This window comes from Arvicanthis niloticus, chromosome 10 (genome assembly GCF_011762505.2).
Source record: "Arvicanthis niloticus isolate mArvNil1 chromosome 10, mArvNil1.pat.X, whole genome shotgun sequence".
In the NCBI taxonomy this organism is placed as follows: domain Eukaryota; kingdom Metazoa; phylum Chordata; class Mammalia; order Rodentia; family Muridae; genus Arvicanthis; species Arvicanthis niloticus.
In genome coordinates this window covers 72,926,664-72,953,659 of record NC_047667.1, presented here as the reverse complement: position 1 = coordinate 72,953,659, position 26,996 = coordinate 72,926,664, and the positions used below count along the sequence as shown (strand labels likewise).

The 26,996-nt window shown below is 36.1% G+C and overlaps 1 protein-coding gene and 1 non-coding gene across 3 annotated transcripts in view; one reads left to right on the top strand and one right to left on the bottom strand.

Moving 5' to 3' along the window:
- Positions 1 to 26,724, top strand: part of Serpinb7 (serpin family B member 7) — a 51,828-nt gene extending 25,104 nt beyond the window's left edge. For both annotated transcript variants that reach the window (XM_076941680.1, XM_076941681.1), the window contains exons 2-8: positions 2,849 to 3,034; positions 8,696 to 8,746; positions 9,286 to 9,402; positions 19,814 to 19,931; positions 21,960 to 22,102; positions 24,021 to 24,167; positions 25,620 to 26,724. In XM_076941680.1, the coding sequence (XP_076797795.1) occupies positions 2,867 to 3,034; positions 8,696 to 8,746; positions 9,286 to 9,402; positions 19,814 to 19,931; positions 21,960 to 22,102; positions 24,021 to 24,167; positions 25,620 to 26,018 (1,143 nt within the window). In that variant the 5' untranslated portion in view covers positions 2,849 to 2,866 and the 3' untranslated portion in view covers positions 26,019 to 26,724. The remainder of the gene's footprint in view (positions 1 to 2,848; positions 3,035 to 8,695; positions 8,747 to 9,285; positions 9,403 to 19,813; positions 19,932 to 21,959; positions 22,103 to 24,020; positions 24,168 to 25,619) is intronic.
- Positions 12,345 to 12,475, bottom strand: LOC117716655 (small nucleolar RNA SNORA17). Its single transcript, XR_004607770.1, has one exon. It is a non-coding gene; the product is annotated as a small nucleolar RNA SNORA17 (small nucleolar RNA).
- Positions 26,725 to 26,996: the final 272 nt, after the last annotated feature.

The following is a 26,996-nucleotide window of genomic DNA, read 5'->3' as shown; positions in this document are numbered from 1 at the left end:
AGTCTTAAGCAAAGTCTGTTTGCATATGAAATGCAGGTCTTATCTAGAAGGAGGAGAGGGACTTTCATTTCATGAACATACAGTGCACCAATCAACTATGCAAAGTATATTTTTTCTAGAATTTATTTTCAACCTGTGTGAGCCTGTTGGTGTAAGAGTGATTGAATGCATTTAGTGCTATCCATCATTTTAAAAGTTAGGACTCCATGATTTATTATTGTCTAGGAATGTCTTGGCTCATCTTTTTATGTAATAATTTTTATCAGTGTGATTTTGATGCCATGAAATCTATCTTATCCACTGAAATTAGTTACACTAATTGTTTTAAATGAGCAAATTCCTGTGTTAGTTTTTCTTTCTTTTAAATATTACGACCATTTTGTGAAACATTACCATGTTGACTAAAGGTTTAGAAAAGAAAAGCATTTATTGTTTGGAATGTAAAGAATAATGTTGAAAACTCAGAAATTATTCTCTCTCTCTCTCTTTCTTTTTAACTGAAAATTGTAAATTAGCAAGATTGTAACCAAATGGGAGAATTGGGGTTTAACTTGAAGTAAAGTTTAACCTGCTAGCCTCTGCTGGCCTGAAACCTTTTTAGTTTCATTTTAATGGCTCTAGCCGCCACCATATCGGAGTGTTAAAATGTTCCCACTCACACGATATTCCTGTGAGATCTGTACAGGATTCCTATGTGTTTGCTGTCTAGGTGGCTCCTAAGAGACAGTCTATTCATTTGCACCGAGTGTCCACTGCCAACATGGAGTCCTGAAACCCTTTTAAAGGCAGAAATTCTAAATCCATCTTACTTGTGGAAGTAGCGAAATCCTTATGCTTCTAAAATTAATGAAAAAACATCAGCGTGTGTTTCGTTTTTATGCTTCATGTTTTTATTAATTTGGTTCATAATTTTTCAAGTTATTGATGTAACACTCGTTCCTAAGGTCAAAATACAATTCAGTTACAAAAAGGCTGGGGGACTGTAGATAGTGCCAGTGTCACTCAGTACAGAAGGCTGGCCTGTCCCTACCAAACACATCCAGAGCCTCAACTGTGTCTTTATGTTTCTCTTTTGCTAGAATCTTTTATTTGTAGTGCCAATAGGAGTCACTGGTGTTCTTTGTCCTTTATGAATTGGATAAGACATGAAATAGATTTAGTAATTTCCTGGTAGTTTTTATCTGATTTCAATTTTGACATTGCTAGAAAACCCAAAACCTTGTGTGCTATAGGCCACTAAATTATACCATCAGTCCTAAATAATATTTTCCTTACATTTTAACTTACATTTTATTGTTGTCGTTGTTGAGATAGGAACTCACGGTGTAGCCCTTGCTGGCCTGGAGTTCACTGTATAGACTAGGCTGGCCTTGAACTCAGAGAATTATGCTTGCCACTACCTCTGGAGTGCTGGGATTTAAAGACCCGAGCTACTGGATCCAGCCTCTTAAGTAATTTATAAAAGAACATAGATATTCTTTCTTGGAACAAAGTGTGTGTGTGTGTGTGTGTGTGTGTGTGTGTGTGTGTGTGTGTGTGTGTAGTGTGACTGACTTTCTTATCCTATGTTCCTGGAATGTAACTTGTAAATATAGCAGTTCAAGAATATTCTTTTGGGTTACATACATCTTTCTCTGGGAGATCGTCTGTATCTCCGATACTTCTGTTTTCTTTCACCTAATGATTGATCCCAAGATTCTCTTCTTTTCTGGAGTGACAGGTAGAAGCACACATGATTTTTTGTTGCACGTCACTGCTATAGCTCTTACCCAAGGTCATCTCATGGAGTAAGCTAAAAAGTAGTTTAGAAGAATGAAAAACTTGCTCCAGTTCATAGACCTATTAGCAACAGGGTTGGGACAGTGCTGGGTCACCTGAATAGCTGTCATGGTACCAGATGAAATAGTTCTCAAGGATAGTAGTTTGAATCATCGATACAAATTCATTTAGTGTGAGCCATGTCTTGTGCAATGTTGACATCACTAAGCTATGGAGAAAGTATCCAAGGAAACATTGAGTGGGTCGCTGGGGAATTCCAGGCTGGGCTCATAGCCCTGTGTCTCAGTAACAATGTTATGAGAATTCGAAGATAATTTTCATCCTTGTTCCTATATTTGCTACTGTAGCCTAATTGGCTTTTCTAGCAAAATCTAGACCTCTGTGTTGGGAAGTCTTAAGAATGTTCACGATATCTATAATTATTAGTACATTTTATACTAAAAAAGACCACATAGTGGTCTTTCAATGATAAATATAATTATGGGACCAAAGATGAACAGTGTTTAAAATTAAGATGGTGCTAAAAACATCATGGTGAACACTGGCTCTATGGAAGAGTATGAAAGCCGTAATGAAGACACTGTGAGGAAATGATGTGATAAAGTAACAGTGGTTTAGGAGACAAAGGCTATGTTGAATGGACTGCAAGATGATGTAGCTTTCCTTTCAGGAAGTTATCCGTTTGCTCTACCTCAGTTTAGAAATAGGAGGCTCTTTGAGAATAAGTAAATGCATGAATGTACCTCTTGAAAACATGTCAGCAAGTACCACCGAAGATAGAGTGCAGCATCAAAGAAAATCAGGGCTATGCTCCCAATGGGAATAGAGTAGCTGTTTTGCTGATGTGTCAGGGTGAGGAAAATTAACACACTCTGTATCCCTACCAAGTTTTAGAGTAGTAGACTCAAGAATGTAGGACCAAATGAATCATCTCTTTTTGTCCCAAGCTACTTGATGATTGCACACAAAGTTGAAAAATGAAGCTTTGAGTTAATAAGTATAACAAACAAACAAACAAACAAACAAACAAATGTGCTCTGAGCTAATTTAACTCTCTATTGACCTTTAGGCGACACTTGGTTTCAAAATGGCCTGCCTTGCTGCAGCAAATGCAGAATTTGGCTTCGACTTATTCAGAGAGATGGATAGTAGTCAAGGAAATGGAAATGTATTCTTCTCTTCCCTGAGCATCTTCACTGCCCTGACCCTAATCCGTCTGGGTGCTCGAGGTGACTGTGCACGTCAGATTGACAAGGTTAGTGTTGCCTTTTCCAATCAATCCTAGGAATCAACTGTCTTCTCCAGGAAAATATTTCATGATAAGTGCTGGGCTTCACTTCCAGTCCTTGATTTTCACCTGGGAGAAAGCAGAAATAAATCTTGGCATGCTTTTACTCAACAGACTGTGTCTCAAGAGTCTTTTAGCTTTGATAGAATCTGTAGCAGCATCTGGACATCTTGGTGGGGATGTAAATTCTTTTTTGAGGGCCACCAGATTAATAGACACAGCTATGATAGAACTTGACAGAGTGTCTCAGATTTGTTTTGTTTGTAGTGCTAGGTATGGGACCTTCACACTTGCTAGACAAGTGCTCAAACACAACCTGTTGTCCTAGTTTAAGCATAGGTTACGTGGACACAAACGACAATCACAGGTATCTAGTTAATGGAAGGCTACCTGAACAGTATTTGCCATCACCACCTTCTTCGCCACTTTCAGAAAGTGCTTATTAATGTTTCCTTCTACAGCTCTAAAAAGCAATAGTCAAGATTTTCTTCCGTTCTTCCAAGAAATCTTCATAGAAATTTACCCACTCAACAGAACCTATCTTGCCAGGCCCAGCTGTTTCCACAGACTCAGAAGCCATGTTTTTTTTTTTTTTTTTTTTTTTTTTTTTTTTTTTTTTTTTTTTTGGATCCAAGTTATACCTATTATTTTAGTCCAGTACTGTTGAGGGTTGTTTCTGTGTGTCTTTAAACTGCAATGATTTTCTCCATCTCTGCATAACTCAATGAGTCTGCTGCAAGTGGGGAGCCAAGTGAAGTGCTGTCAGTTTATTAGAAGACATAGGAATTGACAGCTGAGGTGGCAGGAGGTCATACAAGGCAACGTCAGTGACAACAAGCTGTTGGTGACATCGTTAACTAAAACCTCTGGAACATGCCCACTTCTATTATTATAAAACATAATTGTATTTGGTATTCCCAATAGCACACTGAAGTAGCATTATGATCTTAATTTTAATGGTGGGATTATCAAGCCAACTGTGTGGTGACGGATGCCAGACCTGCGACTCAAACTCTGTCTGGCCTTTGAAAGTAAGGTTTCTTGAACTGTGCCCTGGTATATTGAAAAAGCCACTGTCTGGCATCATCCTTCATCTCATGCATGAATTTCTATAGTTGCTGCTGTCATGATAGTCTACAAGAAACATGAGAAGAAAACATCAACTACAGTCACAAATATTCAGACAAAGTTTTAGTCCTTTGTGACATGCCGATTTGGAAATTCCTCCAGCATCATTCTTGCCCCCGTTAGCTCCTCTGTAGAGCATTTTTTTCCTTGGCTGTATGGAGCACACATTTCCATTTCAGGGGAACTGGGTTTGATCAATGAAGTCACAATTTGCAACTTCCTTGCATGTGTCTTTAAAAGGCCCTTTCAAGGAACCAATGGTCATTTTTCTTTGAATGCTCAAAGTATCACAGTTTGGTTATGTTCACCTTTATTGTTTTGTTTTGTTAGTCTTTAAAATCCTTGTCTTGTGTATGCTCGTGCTCGTAAATGTAGGCGTGCATAAGCCACAGCGTGTGTATGGAGGCCAGGAGATAGATAATCTGAGATGCTGCTCCTCGCTTTCCATTTGTTTGAGATGGGATCTCTTGCTTGTCTTCTCCATACAATGCTTGGCCAGCTAGCTGCAAGCTTTCAGAAATCCCCCTGTCTCTACATTTCAGCTCCCTGGAGAAGTTTTAGGACTCTAGACTTGTGAGTTTCTGAACCCCAGTTTTATGTGAATTCTGGAGATTCACATTCAAGTTCTAATGTTTGTATGGTGAGTGCTTTACCCATTGAGTCACTTCCCTGGCCCTGGTGCTGTCTATAACAGTGCAAACGCCTGAGGTCAGTCCCTTGGTTTTAGGTAATTCTTTCCCCAAACACTGAAACCTATTTTCTTCCTGATGTGGTTTGCTGTCATTGACATTGTTTACCAAGTTGTATATTCTGCCTTGGCTCTGATATCTATCTTCCTGTCTACCTCAGCGCAGAAGAGCAAGCACTTCTCCTCCCTTTGCTCCTCTCTCCAAAGTTAAATTACTATTCATTATGTCAGATTTGCATTTATCTTAAACCATGAATTTAGACTAGAGTATTATGTACAAGACGTACAAACTTGTGTTTCCTAAGATCCCGTTGAGGTTTTCCAAACAGCATTTAAAAATAACCACTGTAGTGTGCGTTCCTCTTGGAGCACTCCGTAAGGGAAACGGCAGTGTGGCGTTTGGCATGAGTACTTAGGCAGAAGCCTCAGGAAAACTACGTCCATGGCTCACTCCTTCCTCAAAGCGAGTTTCCCTGAAACTCACATGGCAGAGTTTTCAGTCCTTGTCATTATCTGAATTAACTTGGTAACTACTTATTAAAAGGACGAAGAATCTCTGATCTCCTTTCATGTTCATAAGAGGCTCTGCCAGCATAAAAGTAGCATTTCAGGTGGAAAAACAATGTTTCCAGTGGAAAGAGGAAGAAATAGCCTTATGATAAAGCATTGGAAATTCTAGTATTTCTCCGTTTATCTCCATGCCTCTCTAGACATGGTAGTGTCACCGTTGAACCAACATATTTGTATGTTCAGATAAAATGTCTGTGTATCTAGTCAGAATTACAGTGCTCCAGATCTGCACAAACTAACTAGGATTGAATTGGTGTAACTAAATCAGTGTAAAAATGCAAATTATAACATTAAATAGATTTAATTGCTAAAAAATTTATTCAAAAATGAAGAGGAGTATCTTTTGAATATTTATATAATTTTCACAAGCTTAGCTCACAGAATACATTATTAGTAGCAAGACTGAGTCCTAACATTCCACCATGGAATTTTATTACTTTGTCTAACATTTGAATATTTCCAGATTACAGTCTACTCACACTGGCTTTAGGATTCTTTGTTATAAAGGGGAATTTTAAGAAGAGATGAATCGGCTTTACAATAAAGGTTGACCAGATGACTCATTTCTCATCTTCACATTGTTGACTATCTTTTTTTTTTTTTTTTTTTTTAACAAGGAATGATCTAAAAGCTAAAAGTTTAAAGCTCTAAAAGAGTAAAAATATGTCAGATTATATTTTACAATTCACACTCACATGAGACTAAAGAAACCGTCAGCAGTGTTCTCAGAGCAGCATGGTGGCCAAACCAGATGTCACCTCTAGTGTAATCTACCTTCATATTCTGAAGGTCAAACTCTTCCTCCTGGACCATTTCACAGAGCAGAGAACTACCTTTTCTTTTTCTTTCTTTTTTTTTCTTTTTCTTTTTTGCCTTTGACTTCTCTTTTTAGGAAAAAGGATACAAAAACATTCAAGGTTAAGGTCATTAGATACACATTGGATTCTCTCTCTGTCCTTACACAACTTTTCCTTTTAAGAAGCAAACCTGACTTATTTTCCCCATACAAAAGGTACAAAGTCATGAGGATAAAACATTAATAATGGAACAAGACAGTCTGTGCTTTTTTTTTCCCTTCTTGGAAGTAGAAAAAACCAAACTATTCCATGGACCAGGAAGTCCTTGTTGAAAATAGGCAGGCCATATTTTAAAGACACAGAGTACCCTGGCATATTCTGTCTTTAAATTTACTTTTTCTGTTAGCGGCAAGAGGCAACTACTGTATTTTCTATGCCACTGAACATTTGTGTATTTGTCCAAGTCTGAATGAGAAAGGGAGTCTGAGGCTGCTCATCTTTGCAGTGCAATGCTAGAGAGAAAAAAAATACCAGAGTTACTGGGTGAAGCAGAAGCAGCCACCTTGGTATCTGCAGAGACCCACATTGCAATCAGGATTGCAGGGGTCCCAAGCTAGTCTATAAATCTGATCCATCATGCCCTAGCAGCCACCTATGCTTTCATACAAGCTGTTGAAGGAGCAGAAGAGTCCCCAGCAGCCTCGGTGCTGTCTATTGTGGTTGCATGACCAGTTACTGTGCTTGTAGGACATTTTTCCACCTCTGAGGAGAAAGAATGTTTTGTATTCTTGTTTTATAATCTGTGCTTTATTCAAGCCAACACTACAGCTCTATCATAGTGTTAGACAAAGAAGCACAAACGACCCGACAAAGTTTCACCTTCATATTTTATCTTTTCTGGATTGTTCTTTGGTATAAAATATATAATAACTCAACTCAACTTAAAAATAAAATTTTAACTGTGAAACAATAATTATATATGTAAATATATTCATGGAGCACAATGCGATTTATTTATCTATGTATATATTATAGGAAGATTAAATCAGACTAATTACCACATTCATCATTTCACCAAATTCTGTTGTTGTTTACTAGGTCTTTCCTACTCAGCATCCATGGAGACATTTTCTGACAGACTTTTATGGTATATGCTCTTGAGAGTTAAACTTTTACCATAGCAGTTTATCACACCTATAGATATCACACGTACAGAACATTAGACTTGATCAACACAAATGAATACCAGAAGTGAATTTTTGTAAGTCCATCACTGGTACAGGAGAGCATGTAGCTAGGGAAAATGGGAACAGAAACCTGAGTTTTTGCACCTACAGGAAACTTATTGGGTAAAATAGGAATATAGGCAAGTAATTTTACATTTGATATTATCAATACCTTGAGAATTGGGGTAAAGTGTGTACATTGAGAGTCTCATGGCAGGAGCCAGGAAAGATGAGAAAGAATCCGTCCCTGACATTGTGGAGCTGATACTTTGAGGACATGACAAATACAAGTAAAACTTAATATTACGTCTTAAAGTGAAATTTGAAGACATGTAGAGATTATAGCAAGATTTAAGGAAACATTGCATAAACACATAAATTGTTAACTTAATGAGCACTGATTCAAATGCTTCAGTGAACCACCAAAGTGAGGCTTGGGTGTTCCATAGACCCCCAAATATTATGGTTTGTATTGTTCAGTGTGTGCAGAGAGCATGGTGGTAGTGTTTCAGTGAACTGTATTGAAAACTATTGCACATTACTTGCAACTCTGTTAGTAACCTTCTGTTGCTGTGACAAAATACCAGAGGAAATTAATCTTTAAGGCACACAGGTATGTTTGGGTTCATGGTTTCAGAGGTTTTATCTATAGTTGCTTGGCTGTTATTCACCTCATAGCAGCAAGAAATGAAACTGAGAAAACTGTCTCTTGTCAAAACCCTTTCCCAAGAATTCATGAAACCAGGAATCCTAAACTAGATTAGGTCATGGAGGGATTCAGAGCTCTAATGATCCAATCATCTTTCACAGTTCTCACCTCCAACCAGAGCTCAAGAGATTAAGACTCCAACACACAAATTCTGGGGACTTTGGAGATAAAATATTTCAGTGCCCATGTGCACACTGAGCCTCAGTGATCACATTCAGAGGAAGAAACATCACAGCAAAATTTACTAAATTAATACAAATCCACCAATCATGGGTATTCTAAGATAAGTTAGTATGTTGAGCAGGAAAAAGTGAAATAAAGATGAAAAGTAAAGGACATTTTTCTGCTTAAGACATTGATGTTCAATTGGAATCGAGAGAAAAATAAGCTCTAAGACACCAGTGACATTGAACTGACACTAGATGACTGTTTTTCAGAAAAAAGGTTTGTTTTCAAAATCTCTTGCTAACTGATCTGATTCTGACTGTTTTTTTTGTGTCATGTCTACAGACACTGCATTTTAACACCCCATCAAGACAAGGAAACTCATCCAACAATCAGGTAAAGAGAACATACTGCTTACAAAATAAAAGAAATCAGAAACTAAATGGGAGAAAATCTTGTATTTTGAGTATGTTTTAATGCTTTCTAGTTTATTAAAACAAAGAAATCTACATCAACTCCCCCAAATTTTAAATATGGTTACATAAGAATGTCAAATATAATTTTTATGGTGTAATTATTAATTTACCAACATTTTGTTTATTTGCTAGATTATAGTAAAATATTGATGATCAACCTCTTTTTTCTGTCCTTTATAGGTAAATTAATTTCTTGACTAATTAATTAGTGTGTGTCTTGGACTAATTGATAGTGTCCTATTGATAACCTCATTTCACTAAACTTTTTTTCAGTTTGATTGCAGACAATATAATGAGGAAAGGTAAAGACACCGATGAGTATGAGGGTTTGCTTGCTGTTTTTGAAGCAATATTTTCCAGTTCTTTTTTAGAATAATATGCATGATTTATTTCATGTTAAGTGATCGTATGCATCTATGCAGTATAAAATTGAATTTGTATGCCTCTGTTTGATAACAGCCAGGACTGCAGAATCAATTGAAAAGAGTTCTTGCTGACATAAACTCATCTCATAAGGATTATGAACTCAGCATTGTCAATGGAATTTTTGCAGAAAAGGTGTTTGACTTTCATAAGGTGAGTAAAACTGCGTATCCCAGACAGTTATACCCACTCTACACTTGAATCTTGTCTAATCTATCGTATGAATAATGTCTTCTACCTTCCCACAGGGCATACAATGTTATTTTATTATTGTTGCTGCTGCTATGGTGTTCAAAATATCACCTTTCCACCCACTGTACTCCCATATTCAGGATGGTTCAACTGATGGACAGACTACAAAGACAGAGGCCATTGCTAGTGTAGTGATGTTGAGCTGTAACAGGAAGTGGTAATGGGGTACATGGGGGAGTCAATTACTGCAGAGACGAGCTACTGCTTCCTTTGAGCTTCAGGTCTATTGAGTTAGGTGTAATTCCCAGTGAGTTGGCCCTGTTCACCAGTTTTCTCTCAGTGAGGATCTTCACTGTTCCTTCTAGTTGTTTGTTCTCAGTGATGTTGTCTTTACATGAGTTCTTCCCAAGGAGGTATAGCCAAATAAGGCCAGCCATTGCAGACATTGGCAGAGAAGAAGCTCAGATTTAACAAGAGTTATATCGTCAGTTGACTAATATTTCTGAATGGCATTGAGAATTAATGCATCATCAAAGTAACTTGCTTACTGAAAGGCTATGAGGTACAAAGTACACTCCCTAAACTACTGCACTCCGCTGACTTTGGAACCTTCATTACTGTGATGACCAGAAGCTGTTCACTTGCTTAGGACAAGTAAGCAGCCACACTTCCCATATTTCTCTGGGAACGTGTCTCCCTTTTGTTTATCCATTCTTCAACCAACCATCCATAAAACTCCATGTCTCTATGACATCACTAGGTAAATCTCCTGTATCTTTGCCAACTCTCTGTCTTCCACCCAACCATTACTGATCCCTCCAACTCTCACCCACTCAAATTCTTTGCCCCTCCCCAGAACCACTCCCAAATCCATTGGTATCCTGCCAATTAGGCAGTAATAGGCCACTCTTTATTTTTCTATCATTCAAAAGTTTTCTATGAAGTTTTAAGAGAGCCACTCTCTGTGTTTATCATATCTGATTTTCTTATTCCCACCCAGATTGCTAACTCATTTAGCATTTAGAAAATGCTAAACTATTTGTCTACTATTTGTCTACTATGCTATTGTTTACAACAATTTAACATGTACTTCTTTTTCTTGATTCTCATAGCATGAAAGGGTACTGCAGCAAGAATTACATGAGGCACTATGAAAGCAAGATTTGATCAAGAACACAGAAAATAGAAAGATCATTCTTTAAATCAAAATCGAATTCTGACACTTTCCTCCCACAATGTCCTCTCCCTTGCCCCTCCCATGTCATTTTCCTTCAACCCTGACTTTGCTTGCCCTACTCTCAAGCTGATAGCATCTTTCTCTTTTATTATTATGGTTACACACACACACACACACACACACACACACACACACACACACACGTAACAAAAAATATATTTGTAACCAAATAATTAAATAACCAAAAATGCAAAAATACATATACACATATATACACACATATATACACATGTATATTATTTGTGTGTAAATGGTTTCAGAGCTGACCTTCATATACACATATATACACACATATATACACATGTATATTATTTGTGTGTAAATGGTTTCAGAGCTGACCTTTTTACACTGAACAATCAATAAGGAGGTTAAATCCATGGGAGAGGTTCATTTTCCTCTCTTCAGCCACAATTAATCCTCTATTTTTTTCCCTAGGAGTGAGCCCCTTCAAAAATGTTCCCTTCTAAGTTCCCATGTCTCTTGATCCTGACACTGTTTTGATATTTTGATGTGGTCAAGATGGTTTCAGAAAAGATTTCTTGGTTTTCTGGCTCTTACAGTCTTTCTACCCATTCCTAGATTTTCTCCAAGCCATAGATACAGAAGCTGTGATAGAGATGTTTCTGTTGGACTGGGCTTCCTGTGATCTAGTGAACTTTGTATTGCATCTAGTTGTGGTTTTCTGTGATAGTCTCCATTTAGTGTAAAGAGAAGCTTTTTTTGAAGAGGGTGGGTAATTATACTTATCTGTTGGTATAAGGATGTGATTTATAATGTAGTTTGGCTCAAGCTGCTCTAGGAAAGTGGTAGTAATAGATCTTTTTCTAATGTTCAGGACCTCACTTTTCTCTTCTACTGAGGGATCTTAAATCTAATTAGAAATCTCTTGGGTACCATCAACATGTGAGTGCCACTTATTGCTTCACTACATAGTATATATTGCCTCCTTGGTCATTAGCTTGACTCATAGGTGTTTCAAACATGTCAGATTGCTTAATTTTTTTTCTCCCTTGGCAGCTTACATAGTACATTCTGGATTTATGAAAGTTAGACTGTAGGAAAGAAGATTTCAGCCCATCTCGAATGACCTGAGTCCTATGTCCTAAGTCAGTGATATCTCAGCAATAACAACCCACATTCAACTCCTGAGAGACAAGCAGGACTATATCAATAATTTATATAGTTTTAGGAGTCATTTTTATTACTCTGAGTGGCCACTCAAAAGGCAGTTTCACATCAGGCTGTTCTCAATCCCTCGAGTCAGCAGTTCTGCCTCTCTTCATTGTGCTCACATTCTTCTCTTTCTCTTCTATTTCTCCACTACTTACTTTCTCCTCTTAATGGCACCTGGGGTCTCTGAGTGTCTGGAGTCATCCAGGAGAAGTCTCAGGAATATTATGCCCTGCTCATGCATTATGGTACTGGGCAGGGGTCATCTCAGCCATAATCTGCCCCCTCCCCTAGGCCTGCATGGAATTTGACTGATGTTTAGCTTATGCTTGCTCCATTTCTGGGCCCATACAAGTGGCCACATGTGAATGTCATTTGTCTCAGGCTCATTCCTACCGGAGTCCATGGTGCTAGGTCCCCACCCCGGGATTCCTGCTCCCTGTCTTGTACCTCTGGTGCCAGACTGACTGTCATCTCTGGCTCTCCTTTTTCAGGGAATATTAAACTACTAATTATTCAGATGTTCACAGGTCAGGGCACTGAGTATAGACATGGCTTCTCTCTTCTCTGCCAACTCTTGATGCACATAGGATACAGCCTCATCACCTGTAAAACTCTAGGGGCAGGACCTCTCTTATTTTCAATGATGTCTATACATGTGTGTCTTTCTGAAGATATGTGCTCATGAGTGTAATTACCCAAGTATGCTAAAGATACCATTGGATCCCCTAGAGCTGTAATTACAGGGTTATGGTTCACCCAACATGGGTGCTAGGAACTGAACTTGGGACCTCTGAAAGGTTAGTAAGTACTCTTAAAGTCTAAGCACTTGATGCAGCCCCTACATTTAGTGATTCTGAAAAATATTCTTGAAATTAAATATAACAAATTTTCAAGCTAGATAATCTTCATTTTGCTTTTACATTGTTCTTTATATTGGTATTTGAGTATAAATAAAAATAGTATCTGATAATAAATTTTCTGTTGAAAGAATATGGCTTTTTAAGAGATCCAATCATTACTTCTGATTATTTTATTTTCTAATTTTTTACTTTATGCTAAATATGTCTTGGGTCAGATTTCTGCAACTGAAATACTGTGTAATTTGAGTATCTTCAATATTATTGTGAATTGAGGCCTTCTACACCATTGGATGCTCTTCCCACATTTCTCTGTATAGTTTCTTAGCCTTTACTCCATGATATTTTAGTAATTTAATCACCAAATCTATTCAAAACTAAGCAACATGCAAATCTATTTTCTGTCTAAAATATACAGTAACAAGTTGCTAACCTCTGACTAGAGAATCTTGTGCTTCTTATTCTTTTAACATCCCCACAAATTCTTCAACTTTTTTGAATTATTCAATCATTTGACTTTTCTCCTCTCTCAGTGTATTCATTGTTATAACTCACTCCTCATGGATCCATTCCTTAACCATTCTTTAAACAATGTTATTCGTCCCCTAATCGCCTTGCAAATCCAGATCATTGCTACAGATTTCCTCAGTGATTACACACATGTTACTAACTAGTAACTAGAGAAATATTTAAATGTACAGTTGGTAACATGCTAGTGGCTATTGATTCTCCAGTCTCCAGTCTGAGCTGGGTTTTACTTTGCGACCTATTCTGAACAGTTAGCATATTTCCTAGAACTTCCTTCTTGTATGCTTTTTATAAAAATAGACACCTTATCTTGATTTTTTATTCTTTTCTGATTGCTTTATATTTGTCTTCTTGTATATCAGTGTTTCCAACAGTCCTTGAAATTAAAGTTGTTTGAGGATTCCAATCTTACTACATTTATTTTAATCTACTGTCTTTTATATACATAAGTGATATACTCATATAATTTCTATGTCTTCAAGGAAGTCTATCATATCTCTCTGTGTTTCCATAGTTGTATGATGGGTCATCCTTCTCTTCAGTGCCAAGATCAACTTTATACAATTTAATCTCTCAAGAGAGCATCATGTTTTATGTTTCTAGATACTCCTTATTTGCTCTCTTGTAATGAACAATACAAATAGGCATTACATTGTCCTTGATTCCTCCTTAACCCCAGCATTTATACTTCATAACTAAATATTTTCTATTAGATCTTCTTCCTACTTGCCACTCTAATTTAAAAAACAAAACAAAAAAGTAAAACAAAAATTTAAACTAAGAGACAGATTGGGAAGAGTATGAGATTCAGAGGGAAAGGAAGGGGGAGAAGAGAGGCTGATATGAATAAATATTATCAGAAAACATTGTGTATATGCATGAACTGTAAAAATTCTAATCACAATAGTGCCATATAGTAGATCATGGGCATTTTCCCACCTAAGGAGAATAGAAAGAAATTAAAAGTAAAATAAAAATATGTTAAAAATGAAAAACATAATACATTAAAAATTATGGAATATGAAAAGGACAATTTAAGAAATAAATTTGTAGCAGTAAACACCTACTTTAAAAAGATAAAAGCAAATGTAAACCAGATATCACAGTTCAATAAATTAGAAAAATATGAACATATGAAGCATTTATTAAAATGTAAGATGAAGATTATAGGATGTGGAAATTAAATAGATGAAAAAGGAACAACTACAAAATTGACAAACATTTAATTGGAGTAGCAAGAAAAGCATCCTCAAATAATACCAAAAATAAAGAAGACAGTACAACTGACATTAAAGTAATAAAAATAATATTGAGAGATTTATGAGCAATTATATGCCAATAAATGGTATAATTTAAAATAAATGATAAAGTATTTAGAAACATACAACCTATAAATTCTGAATCAAAATAATAGAAAACTTGAAGAGAACTGTAATGAATAATATTGATTTATATATGAAAAGTTGTCCTTCTCAGGAAAGCTCAGGAAGTCCTGAGCTCACCAAATATTTACAGAACTGTCAATCTTTGAGAAACTTCAAAAAAAAAAAAAAATCCTGAAGAGTAAACACTTTCAAACCTGTATTAAAAGGCAAGTGCTGACAAGCTATACCAAAACACTACTAAGAAAGAAAACCAATGCCCAATGTCCCTCTGGAATATGGATTTTTAAATTATTTAATAAAACACTTGCAAATAAAATTCAACAGCATATTGAATGAATTATTTACAATGGCCAAGTGTGACTTGTGTCAGGAATGCAAAGCTGGTTTCAGTACATATAAATCAATAAATGCAATAGGCCATATGAATAAAACTAAGGGGTAAAAGAATATGATCACATCAATATATGCAGAAAAAGGTATTAAGAAACTAAATGTGCACAGTAATAGTTTTTAGTAAATTAGGTAGAGATAGAATGTATATTGCTGTCTCAAATTGAAAATTTTTGGTCCATAATCAGTAATAAGACAATGATGGTCATTCTCATTATTTATCTGTAACATTAAATACAGTATTAAAAGTCTAATGGAGAAAAAAATAAAAAATACTTCACTCAGAAAGAAAACTTAACTGTCCAAAAGGATAATGTGATATCTATCACCTATCACATGTCTGTATGTCACTTATCTATCTGTCTGTTTGTCTATGTGTCTATGTGTCTGTCTGTCTGTCTGTCTACCATTTGTCTATCTGTCTGTCTATCTACTATCTATCATCTATGTATTACTATATCTGTTTATTTTTCTGTCATCTAGTTATCTATCTCTAAAGGCTCCATCAAAAATCTACTAGAACTTCTAAATCCTTAGTAAAATAAGTTTAGAAAGTCAATTTATTAAAAGTAAGTAGCATTCCTAAACACTACATACAAACTATCTGCAAAAGAACCCCCAAACAGTCGTATTTATGAATTGTTATTAAATGTAAATTTAGGAATAAGTGTAATCCTTGATCTCTGAGTTAGTCAGTGTTCTATTGCTGTGAAAACATGGACACCATGTCCAAGGCAACTGTAATCAGAAAATACCTAATTGAGGGCTTGCTTAGGGTTTCAGAGGTTTTAGTTTCAGAGTTTTAAACCTATTATCATCATGGCAAGGACCAAGGCAACAAACAGGCAGACATGAAACTGAGAAAGAAATTGAGAGTTCTACATCTAGATCTGAAGACAGCAAGAAGACATAAAGCCACTGTGCCTGCCTTGGGCTTCTCAAACCTCAAAGCCACATGTAATAGCCCACTTACTCCAATAAGACCACACCTACTCAAACAAGGCTATACCTCCTAATCCCTCCCAAATAGTGACACTCCCTGATGAATAACACTTCAAGCGTATAAACCTATGAGGGCCATTCATATTCAAACCACCACATTCCACTCCCTGAGGCTTGTAGCTATATCATAATGCAAATATGTATTTTGTCCAAGCTCAAAAGTTCTATAATCTATTATAACATCCATACTGTTCATAATCTAAAGTTCAAAATCTCTTCTGAGACTCAAGTCAATCTCTGAACTCTAACCCCCTGAAAAAGTCAAAATAAAGAAGCAGATCACATACTTCTAACCTACAATAGAACAGAATATATATTACCATTGCAAAAGGGAGAGAAGAGTGCATAGTAAGAAAATACAGGACCAAAATCCAAGATCTACACCTATCTTGGCAAACTGCAAATTCCATACCTCCATGTCTGATATCAAAGTGCTTTTCAGATCTCCAACTCCATTCAGCTTTGTTGACTACAACTCATTTGGGCTTGTTCCATGCTCTGTTAGCTCTCTTTTACATCTGTTCCATGTCGCTGGGCTTCTATGAAGGAATAATCCTGATAAACCTGGCTTCAGCAGCTTTTTTCTTTCTTTCTTTCTTTCTTTCTTTCTTTCTTTCTTTCTTTCTTTCTTTCTTTCTTTCTTTCTTTCTTTTTTTTTTTTTACCTGAGAAGAAAGATTTTATAACTTGCTTCTTGTATTCTCAGCTATCAAGGCCAGAATCACATTGCTAAAGCTGCCAACTTCTGTGGCTAGCTGAGGCTGGACCTCAGTCTTTTCGTTCAGTTATATGTTTCAAGTCTGTGGTAAATGGTTTTCTTCACTGCTTAAATTTTTCTTTAGTTGCTTTGTATAAGTTAGAAGCTTAGCTGGGCGGGGTCTGACTTTAGGTCACCACTTCCTTTATCCCATTTAGCTCAGGCTCTGCTTTAAACCTTTTATCTCCTCAAGCACTGAGCTTAGCTCCATTATACTTCCTGGTGCTCTTTTTTTCTCCTTAAACTGTACGTTTTGTATTTTAGTTTGTTTAGCATGCTTCTTTTTATTAAATATATGCATGAGTGACTATTGATAACTAAGCACCTTAGTAGACAGCAGAGTGTCTTGAAATCTCCTCTGCCAATGACATTAATTTATAACATTAATTTATAATTAATTTATAACTCATTAAATTTAAATTTAGCTTTAGGCAATTTTTTTTTTAGATAAGGGCAAAAAGCAGCAACATTCTTCACTGAAATATCACAAAAATGGTCTCTAGGCTACTTACTAATTTCTTCTCCTGTAAAACCTTTTGAGTCAGGCCGTCATACTATACATTGCTCTCAACACCAGTCTTCCATACCTCTACTAGTATGGCCCATTAAGACCCTCTTAAAGCATTCAACTGATTTCCTAATTATAAGTCCCAAAGTCCACATTTGGCCAATAAGAAGCATTGTCAGGACTCTTAGAGCAATACCCCATTCCTGGTACCAGCTTCTGTCTTAATCAAGGTTTTATTGCTTTGAAGAGACACAATGGCCAAGGCTGCTACAGTAAAAGAAAGCATTTAATTGGGGGCTTGCTTACAGTTTCAGAAACTTAGTCCATTGTCATTAAAGTCAGAAGTATGGAGCCATGCAGGCAGACATGCTGCTGGAGGAATAGCAAAGTATTATTGGATCTAAAAACATCCATCAAGAAAATAAACTGAAAATAAAAGAAGTCTATAATCTTTTTTTTCGATAATAGAAAATGTGGAAATCCTATTGTCTGTGGAAAGATTCTGGTAGAGAAGTTGGGAAAGACAACGATAAATTGCTGGATTTAATCCTAGTACGTGCTTCAGCAAGCATTTTTCAGAGAATAGAAACAACAGGCGGCTAGAGATCTATTACAAGGACTTGACTCACTTGACTGTGGAGGCAGAGAGGTCCCAACATAACAGCTGGGAAAACTGAGAGGCCCTGGGTAAAAAGTTGTCAGTGCTCAGATTAAAGCAAAGCCCATGCTTCAGTTGGAGTCTAAAGGTCAACATGGTCATTGTCCCAGTCTGTGCAAACTGCAAGATTTCCCTCTTACTCTGGTGCTGTTTGCATTTGCACTTGTTGGGCATTGACTAGATGAGACCCTCATATACTGGGGTAGACATTTTCTATTCTGTCTGATACTTCAAACTTGTCAAGTTGATACATAAAAGCAGCCGTCACAGAAAGGATTTGTGATATGAGGTTTTTCCTGGGAAAGAGCCGAGATGCTTCTCTTTCCAAGACAAAGGAAACACTCTGGAATGATTTGTGGCACAGAGGAATATAATACTATTAGCTCATAGTGATAGAAGTAGAGGAGGTAGGGACCTTGAGAAAAGGATTTACTTTGACAAATAATATCTCCTTTTAAAAAATGTGATAGTCTTATAAAGAGATTGGTATGACATGTTACTTGAACTTAAAGAAAAATGTATAAGAGTCAAATGACTTGTAACTCTTCCAGGGCTAACTGAAAGTGACAGACTATAGTAGTGCCAAAGTAGTTGTCTACCTCCTGCCTCTCTTAGCCCTTTTTCTTGCTGACAGCTTACATTTATAATAATAATTTCTCTGAATGCAGATAGAGTTTTAAAATTAATCTTTGTAATCAGTGTTTATAAGTTGATTGGTATGATGGATGGATGGATAGATGAAAGTTAATATGTAAATGAAAAGTCTGATCCATATACTGACAATCTCATCCTGAAGATAGACCAGAGATTTCCAATCAATCTTCACCACTGGTATAGAAAATTTTATAGTATTTACTAGGATAACTACTGGTAAATATAGGTCAATATAAGTTATATTGAACATTTTTTCTTCTAAGTATGAAAATCTTTGTTATGAAATATTTATGCATATGTTTGCTGTATTCCTAGAATGCTGATAAATTGGGTAACTTTTAAAAATTAAATTTATGTACTTTTGAACACTCAGTAAGTAGAAGAAGTCAGTGCATTCTGTGTTAGGAATGCAGTAGTAAACAAAGCATGCATGGTCTCAATTTCACAGAATTTCGTGTCTTATGGAGAATTTGGAATATTTCAAATGCAGGTAAAAACACATTGTGGCAACAGATGGAATTGTGTTTGAAAAGATGGTGACTCTCATTATCATGATTTGGCAGTTATATGTTAAACATGTGTATGAAGTTATCACAATGTGCTGTATACAAGTGTTCAGATACTAATTTTTTCTTAAAACGAAAGTGACGACATTGGTATATGCCACTGGAGGGACTTAGGAAAGGCTTCTCATGGAGAGGCAGTAAGTAATGCTTGGAAACACGTAGGACACTTGCTGACAATGCGGAACCTTGGAGTGGAAGGGGGTCAGTCAAAGGTTTGCAGTAAGGCGGGACACATGGATGAATCTCTAGAGGAAGTATTAGGAATTTTGAGTGACCAAAGCACCTACTATGGGGAGATAACTAGAAATGAAGAAATGAGGTTCAAAGCCTTTTAGGCTATGTTCAGAGTTTGTGGTTTTATGTATAAGTAGGCTTGAAAGCCTTTCAGCTAGAAGGGTAGACGATGAGGACACTGGGGTATTTATAATGTGAAAGACGCGCTAAAGCTGAGGCAGCAAGCTTTAACCATCAGTCCCCGACCCAATCCAGAAAAAGTAAAACTGATATTCAACATTATCTTCACTACTAGCCTGTTTTTATAGTTCTGGTCATGTTTTTTACTTTTTGGAGGCAGTGGAAATCAAGAAATCAACCTCATATTTCTTTTGTACTTGTTAGGTGGTATTTATTGATACAAAATCTATATTCTTATTTGCAGAACTACATGGAGTGTGCTGAAAGCTTATACAATGCTAAAGTGGAAAGAGTTGACTTCACAAACGATATACAGGAAACCAGATTTAAAATTAATAAATGGATTGAAAATGAGACACATGGCAAGTGAAATATGTTTATGTTTTATACTAGTTGTCAGTTATATGTAAATATTAGACTACTAGAAACATGGAAATTTTTATACATATAAAAAAAGTCCCTCCTAATCCAAAGTAATGACTGCTATTGTTTTACACTATTTGTTTGATTGATTTCAATATTTTAGAAATACTTTTTATCAAAATAACGTATTTGGCCAAGGTAGTACTTTCAGAAAAATTGCAACACTTCATGACAGTTTTACAACTAAAATATGAATTCTATACAAAGTTTTCCTCTAATATAAAACACAGAAACCGATTAATCTTTTGTGTTGTTAATCAAATGATTCTAAAGCTAATATTTATTTACTTATGGTGAGTTCTAATTTGAAATGTGGATATTATTCATGCATGTGTGTTTTGCTTCACCTCAGAACTATGAGCCGTGTGATTCACACTCCATTTAGCAGCACATACATTCTCCTGGGAATAGGAACATAATTTCTCCACTTCCTTCGCTCATTTATCATTGCATCATTACTGTGCCTTGGCTTACTCTTCACTAAAAATCTCAAATATAATTTGCATATTACTAATGAATCAAAAGAAATTTACATATCTTGGTTTTGGAAAATTAAATGATATTCTATAAAACATTAAACAGTTAATGGCATTTGATTTCCCCTCCCATTTGAAGCTTTCATGAATAGACTTTAAGCTTTGAGAATAAGTGATGTAACTAACAAAGGTCTTGTTAATGTGCAGTGGGAGGAATAAGCCTTTCTGCTGGAATGGAATAAAATTCTACTTGGAGTTTCACAGTTTCAGTGTGGTTTGGCCAGCACCATGAAGGGGCTTTGCGTACTTCTTTCCCGATAAGAATCAAGTTGCCATGGCCTTTTGTTTCTTTAGTGATATTTGCATTTATTTTTACTTTTAGTAATATAGTTTTATCTCTTACAATGACTTGGTCTAATTTTGTGTTTAAAACTAAATCATAAATAGATATATTGGTTTATTGGTCTAGGTAAGATGACCAAACACCTCAATCTTAAGATAAATGTTGATCTTATTACTTTCACTGAAAAACGATTGATTATTAATAATAATTGATTATTTTGGGGAAACACTGAGTTGTTTCAATTCATCACATAGTTGTGACTTCTGACAACTTGTCATTTCCTGTGCGATTGCTGTGGCAGTGTTCCAGTAAAGCCCACCCACCAGGACTTCTCTCCCATTGGCTGATGAGTCCTGCTTTGGTTGTCAGTGCTTCCTTGTTCTGAAAATGACATTTCTAAAATCTCATGATTATTTTTTGGGTCACCTGAAGGTTTTCTGTAAGCCGCACTCTGAACAGGGGACCTCTGCAGGTTTTACTTCTTTTGTGTGGTCTTTATCACAACCAAAAACTAGACTTCTGTAAGTTTATTATGTTACAGGACACTTCTCAAACTGCTTAATCTCATTTGGTGTTTGTGTGGCCATATTCTTTCAGTATACTTATCAGTCACCTTTGGTGATATATATGAGTTTCTGAGTTTTTCTTCTTCTTCTTTTTTTTTTTTTTTTTTTAAAACTCAATTTCCTGGACTTTGCTTGAGTGCCTTCTGTGAGACTTGATTTCCTCATCATGGGAATCTCACATCTTTATTACATCATCTCACAACTGTATGATGTTGTGTTACAGGTTGAGTCTGGGATAGCAAGTCAACATCTCTGTGGGCTCCCACGGACACAGTGATGGTTACACTTGCTCTCTTGTTGAGTGACTATATTGATTATCTAATGTCCCTGTGCTTCAGTTCACTTAACAGGAAACCAAAACAATGGCAGCACAGGTTTTGTAAAGTCTTCATGACGGTTAAATCAAATACTGTCCTTACAGGGTTTAGAAAATACTAGGCATATTTATTACTAAAATGCTATTACTAACATCTTGTATAATAATGATAGTAAGAAAAAACAAGCCTATTAACAGTTTGTGAATGCATTTAGAAAATGTTTCACTATTGATGAGCCTTGTTCCATTCAACTTATTTTTAAAAGGCAAAATCAAGAAGGTGTTGGGCGATAGCAGCCTCAGTTCGTCAGCTGTCATGGTGCTGGTGAATGCTGTTTACTTCAAAGGCAAATGGAAATCGGCCTTCATCAAGAGTGAGACCCTCAGTTGCCGTTTTAGGTCTCCCACGGTATGTACATACACATTAAGGGACCCACCCCCAATTATTCCTTGGTGAGAACTGTGGTCTTTGCACAAATTTCTTCTGTATCACCAAATGTGGTAAGATCCCTCTCTTGCTTTATAGAACTGGCATTATTGTCTTGGACAAGTTAAAATGTGGTTGAACTCACCACACCTTGAAGTATTATACTTGAAGTTAAATGACATCCAAATTTTATTTTAATCATTCAGTATTTTATGTTAACTGCTGAGAAATACTGTTGAATAGGTTTAGATTTAAGTCTTACTTTTATTTGTCACATATTATAAAAATAGATTGATATCTTCTTTATATATCACTCCATATCAGGAATTTTAAAAATGGAAGTACTGTAACAGTCAGCAGTGGCTTGCTTTTGCTGGCTTGCCTTTAGTGACCTACAGGCCAAACCTGAGGTGAATTCAAAGCCTGATTGAGAAAGTTCCTGACTTATATGTCTCTGTGAGGAAGAAAGATGAGCACAGAAATACTTTTAAAATTGTATATGGAGAACAATTAAATACAGTAAATCATAGTAAAACACAACTTTGACTTGTCCTCTCTTGCACTTGCAGTATAAAGCATTCCAGAGGCCTTGTCAGCACTTTAGTGGCTGAAATGGGCAGGATTTGGAACGAAATTCTTGTTCTGCATTTTTTTTTTCCATCCACTTGTCACACTGTACATGTTCCTTCACTTTGAACAATAAAGACATAGCATGCAGCATCCTGTCTCCTGGATTGTCTTGGGATTCTATGGGCACTTTTCAAAAGTATTATAGCTTTCTTTTTAAAACCCATGGTACCGGCCACATCCCCATACAAGATAGCTTTGTAATTGTGTGGGCTATGCATTCTTGCAAGCAGATTTCACAGCTGGTGCTGTCAATGTACAAGGTAGTGAAAGAAGGGGAATAGTAGAACACATGTAGTAAAAGTAAGAAACAAACAAGTCAGTGAAATACCTTTATAAGACATGTGACTCTTGCACTGCATCCATAGCACTGTGTGGCTGAGCCATCACACTCCCCACTCAGGACAAGGACACTCTTACTTCAATCGATGGGTCTTTGTATAATTTGTTGTTTCCTGTATGTTCTTTTGAAGCCAAAAGAAGAATTTTACTAGAAAGAAGGAGTCCATAGAATCAAGGACAGAGAATTTATTGTCCTCCTGTGTAGAAATTTTGTCCTATAAAGGGGTAATATAGAATTGTTGACAAGTTTGTCTATTTTAATTTCAAAAGGAAAAAGAACTTGTTACAGCTGTATGATATCTTTAAATTTATGAAAGGTATCTTAAAGATAAGAATTAGATTGTTTCACATATTAATAACAGAGGTAACCTACCACTTTTAGGCATTTTTAATTTTCTTAAGACTTTATTCTTAAATTACATGATTTTGTGGTCTAGTGTATACTTTGGTTTTGATGTGAGAAGAAACCTACAAAATTATGTATTGCCATTTAGTATAGAATATTTTTTAATTAATTTAATATTTATTGATTTATAAAATTTATTAGTTAATTTTTATTTTTATTCTTACTTATAAAAATTTCAACTAGTGCACTCAGTACCAGACAATCTTTCACCTAGTAACTCTATATTAACCCACAGAATCCCCTCTGTTCCATGCCGTGAGGCTCATCCATCATATATAGATTATCTCTGTCATGTAGGTGAGGGTCTGGATGCAGAAATGTGAGGTACCTTACCCAAAGTTACCTAGCAGAAATGTTTCAACTAAAGGACTAACTTAATTAAGATGAAGGCATCTTACAACTGACACTTGCGACATATCAGAAAAGCTCCCAAGTCTACTAACCAAATTCACAGTTTTACATGTACTTAGTCAATGAGTAAGACTATATCGGCTTGTAAGCACCTCTTTGTGATCCAACTTACAGTGTCATGGAAAAGCAGTTAATATGATGCATCAAGAACGGAGGTTCAATTTGTCTACCATTCAGGAGCCACCAATGAAGGTGCTTGAGCTCCAATATCATGGTGACATAAGCATGTACATCATGCTGCCTGAGAATGACCTATCTGAAGTAAGTTACAGTTGCCCTACAATGGATTATTACGTACAGAATACTCTTGGTTATGTTTATTTTTCTGCGTGTGTGTGTGCATGTGTGTGCATGTGTGTTACATAGTAACAAAACTGACAATATAGAAGGCTAGAATTAAGGAGAAAGGGAAATTCAGAATAAGAAGCTATAAATTATCTATGAACTAGATTATTGATGCATAGAAATTTCATATGAACAATGGACTATGTAAGTTTGGATCTTTTATAAAATATAAGTTTGATGTATATGAAGAGTAGTTTTAAAATTTCAGGATATCTTAATTTAAGAGATATCCACATATAGGATTTCAACTGTGTGTGGAAAAAGAAAAACCTTCCCATTATAAACTAAAATTATTTGTGAATTTTTTTAAACAGCTATGATGTACAACCAAGATTGCTCGTTGTGCACCTCAAGTGTATCTCACTTCACTCTCTGAGCTTCTTTTTCTCAAGTGTTGGATCAGAGAGTTGTGAACCTACGCTTCCCTATGGGAGTGATTGTTATACATGGAGAGGTCTGTCACTCCTCTCCTCAGAGATGAGATTCTGGATCTTTACCTTAGGCCAACTAGGTTTATTTATCATTTATTATTTTATCTTTAAATTTTTACTTTATGTGTATGGGTATTTTGCATGATTGCATGATTTTACCACATATGTGGCTGGCCGTTTGTGTAAGAAGGCATCAGATTCCCTAAAACTGGGACTATAGACAGTTGTAAGCGATGGATAAGTGCTGAGAGTCAAGCGTCTGAGCCAAATCTGCAGTCCTCCACTGGTTTACTTTTCAAACTCTACAAACATTTAGACTTTATGTGTGTTTCATGATGAGCCAGTGATTAGAAAGCACTGGTTTAAATGACCACTAAGCTCTGTTTTCCTTTGATAATCCCTCATTTCCATATTCTTTTTATATATCTACTGCTACTTTATTATAGCATCTTTAAACTACTTCACAGAACTAATAAGCCTAATTCTATTTTAAATAATATTTATTTTATAAATTTTAACTATTTCTTTTTAAGTTTAGAAAGTAGAGTATAATTATGCCATTTTCCCTAACTTTTCCATCCTCCAAATGGTCCCACATACCACATTTTGTTCTGGTTGCCTACCTATTATTCTGCTTTTTCTGTCTTTTACAATATGCACAAAGATCGGACATGTCACGTAGTACACACAAACAATGGCATGTCATAGCCTCATGAGTTAAACGACTTGTTTAAACAACTTTAAACAATAAGCAACTTGTTTAAAACATACCTGATGTATTCTTTCATTCATGTTCTCTTTGTGATTTCCTCCAGATCTATTTCATGCACTTCTATTGAAAAACCCAGAAGGGTGTCACTACAGAACACCAGATGTTATTGTAGTTCTCATTTCATTCTTCCCCTAATTACATTTCCAAACTTTTAAATCTCTATAGATTGAAAACAAGCTGACTTTCCAGAATCTAATGGAATGGACCAATAGAAGGAAAATGAAATCTCAGTATGTGGACGTGTTTCTCCCCCAGTTCAAGATAGAGAAGGATTATGAAATGACGCATCACTTGAAATCCCTAGGCTTGCAAGACATCTTTGATGAGTCCAGTGCAGATCTCTCTGGAATTGCCTCTGGAGGTCGTCTCTACGTATCCAAGCTGATGCACAAGTCATTCATAGAGGTGTCAGAGGAGGGCACCGAGGCCACTGCTGCCACAGAAAATAACATTGTTGAAAAGCAGCTTCCCGAGTCCACGGTGTTCAGAGCTGACCGCCCCTTTCTGTTTCTCATCAGGAAGAATGGCATCATCTTATTTACTGGCAAAGTCTCTTGTCCTTGAAATTCCATTTGGTTTCTTATATAGTAGCAGGCATCAAGAAGCATCATAAGTGAATAGAATTGTAATTGGAAGTACACGGGGTTGCTTTGATTTGTTTCAGTTCATTGATGGTCAGCAAACGATACTGGTGACTTAACCCTTTCAATACCTGGTTGATAGTCTCAATCCCTGCCCTCACCATTACTACTCCCTTATACTTCCCTTTGTCTAATATTATTGGCTTTCTACCCATGGTCTGCTCTACCATTCTTTCTGAAAGCCCATATGGAAACATGGGTTCTGATTGACTCACAAGGAGATTGCAGAGGCTGCCTTTAGAAACTTTTACACTTAAATTCCTGAGTTTTCAGAGACATTCATGCTTCATGACACAACTATCTAAAAAATAAGCCCATTTGATTCCCAGAAATCAGAATGAAGGCAAACTCATCCTTGACAACAAAAAAAGATGCTAGAATTTCTTTTAATGCACTTTACTTCCTAATCACTGTATAATCCATGGGCTCAAAAATACAGAATTAAGATTGATAAGCAACTAAAGTGTTTCATTAATAACTTCAAATATACAGCCTTTGGCATTCCTGGGTAAGACTTAATATGTACATAATTTTCAAATATTAAGTACTTTTTAAATGTTGGCAGTTGTTATTGACAGAATATTATTTCATATTTTTAGAGATTATGAGTGTTTCCCATATTTCTCATAATAAAGACGTATAACATCTTCACAGTGTGACTGCTCACCTCTTACCAAATTTGAGTATACCAGCTCTTTATTTTTTAGATCATGGAAAGAAGCAGTGAAGAAGAAAAGAATGCTTTTGTAGCACATGATTGATCTGGTTCAATGATGCTTATCTGTGTCATATAATATTACTTCTGCATGCATACTAATGGATGAGATAATTATAAGTATTTAAAGTTAAGAGTCAGAGACAGGGATAGACCTAAGTAGTCAACCTATGGTTTCCCTCCTCT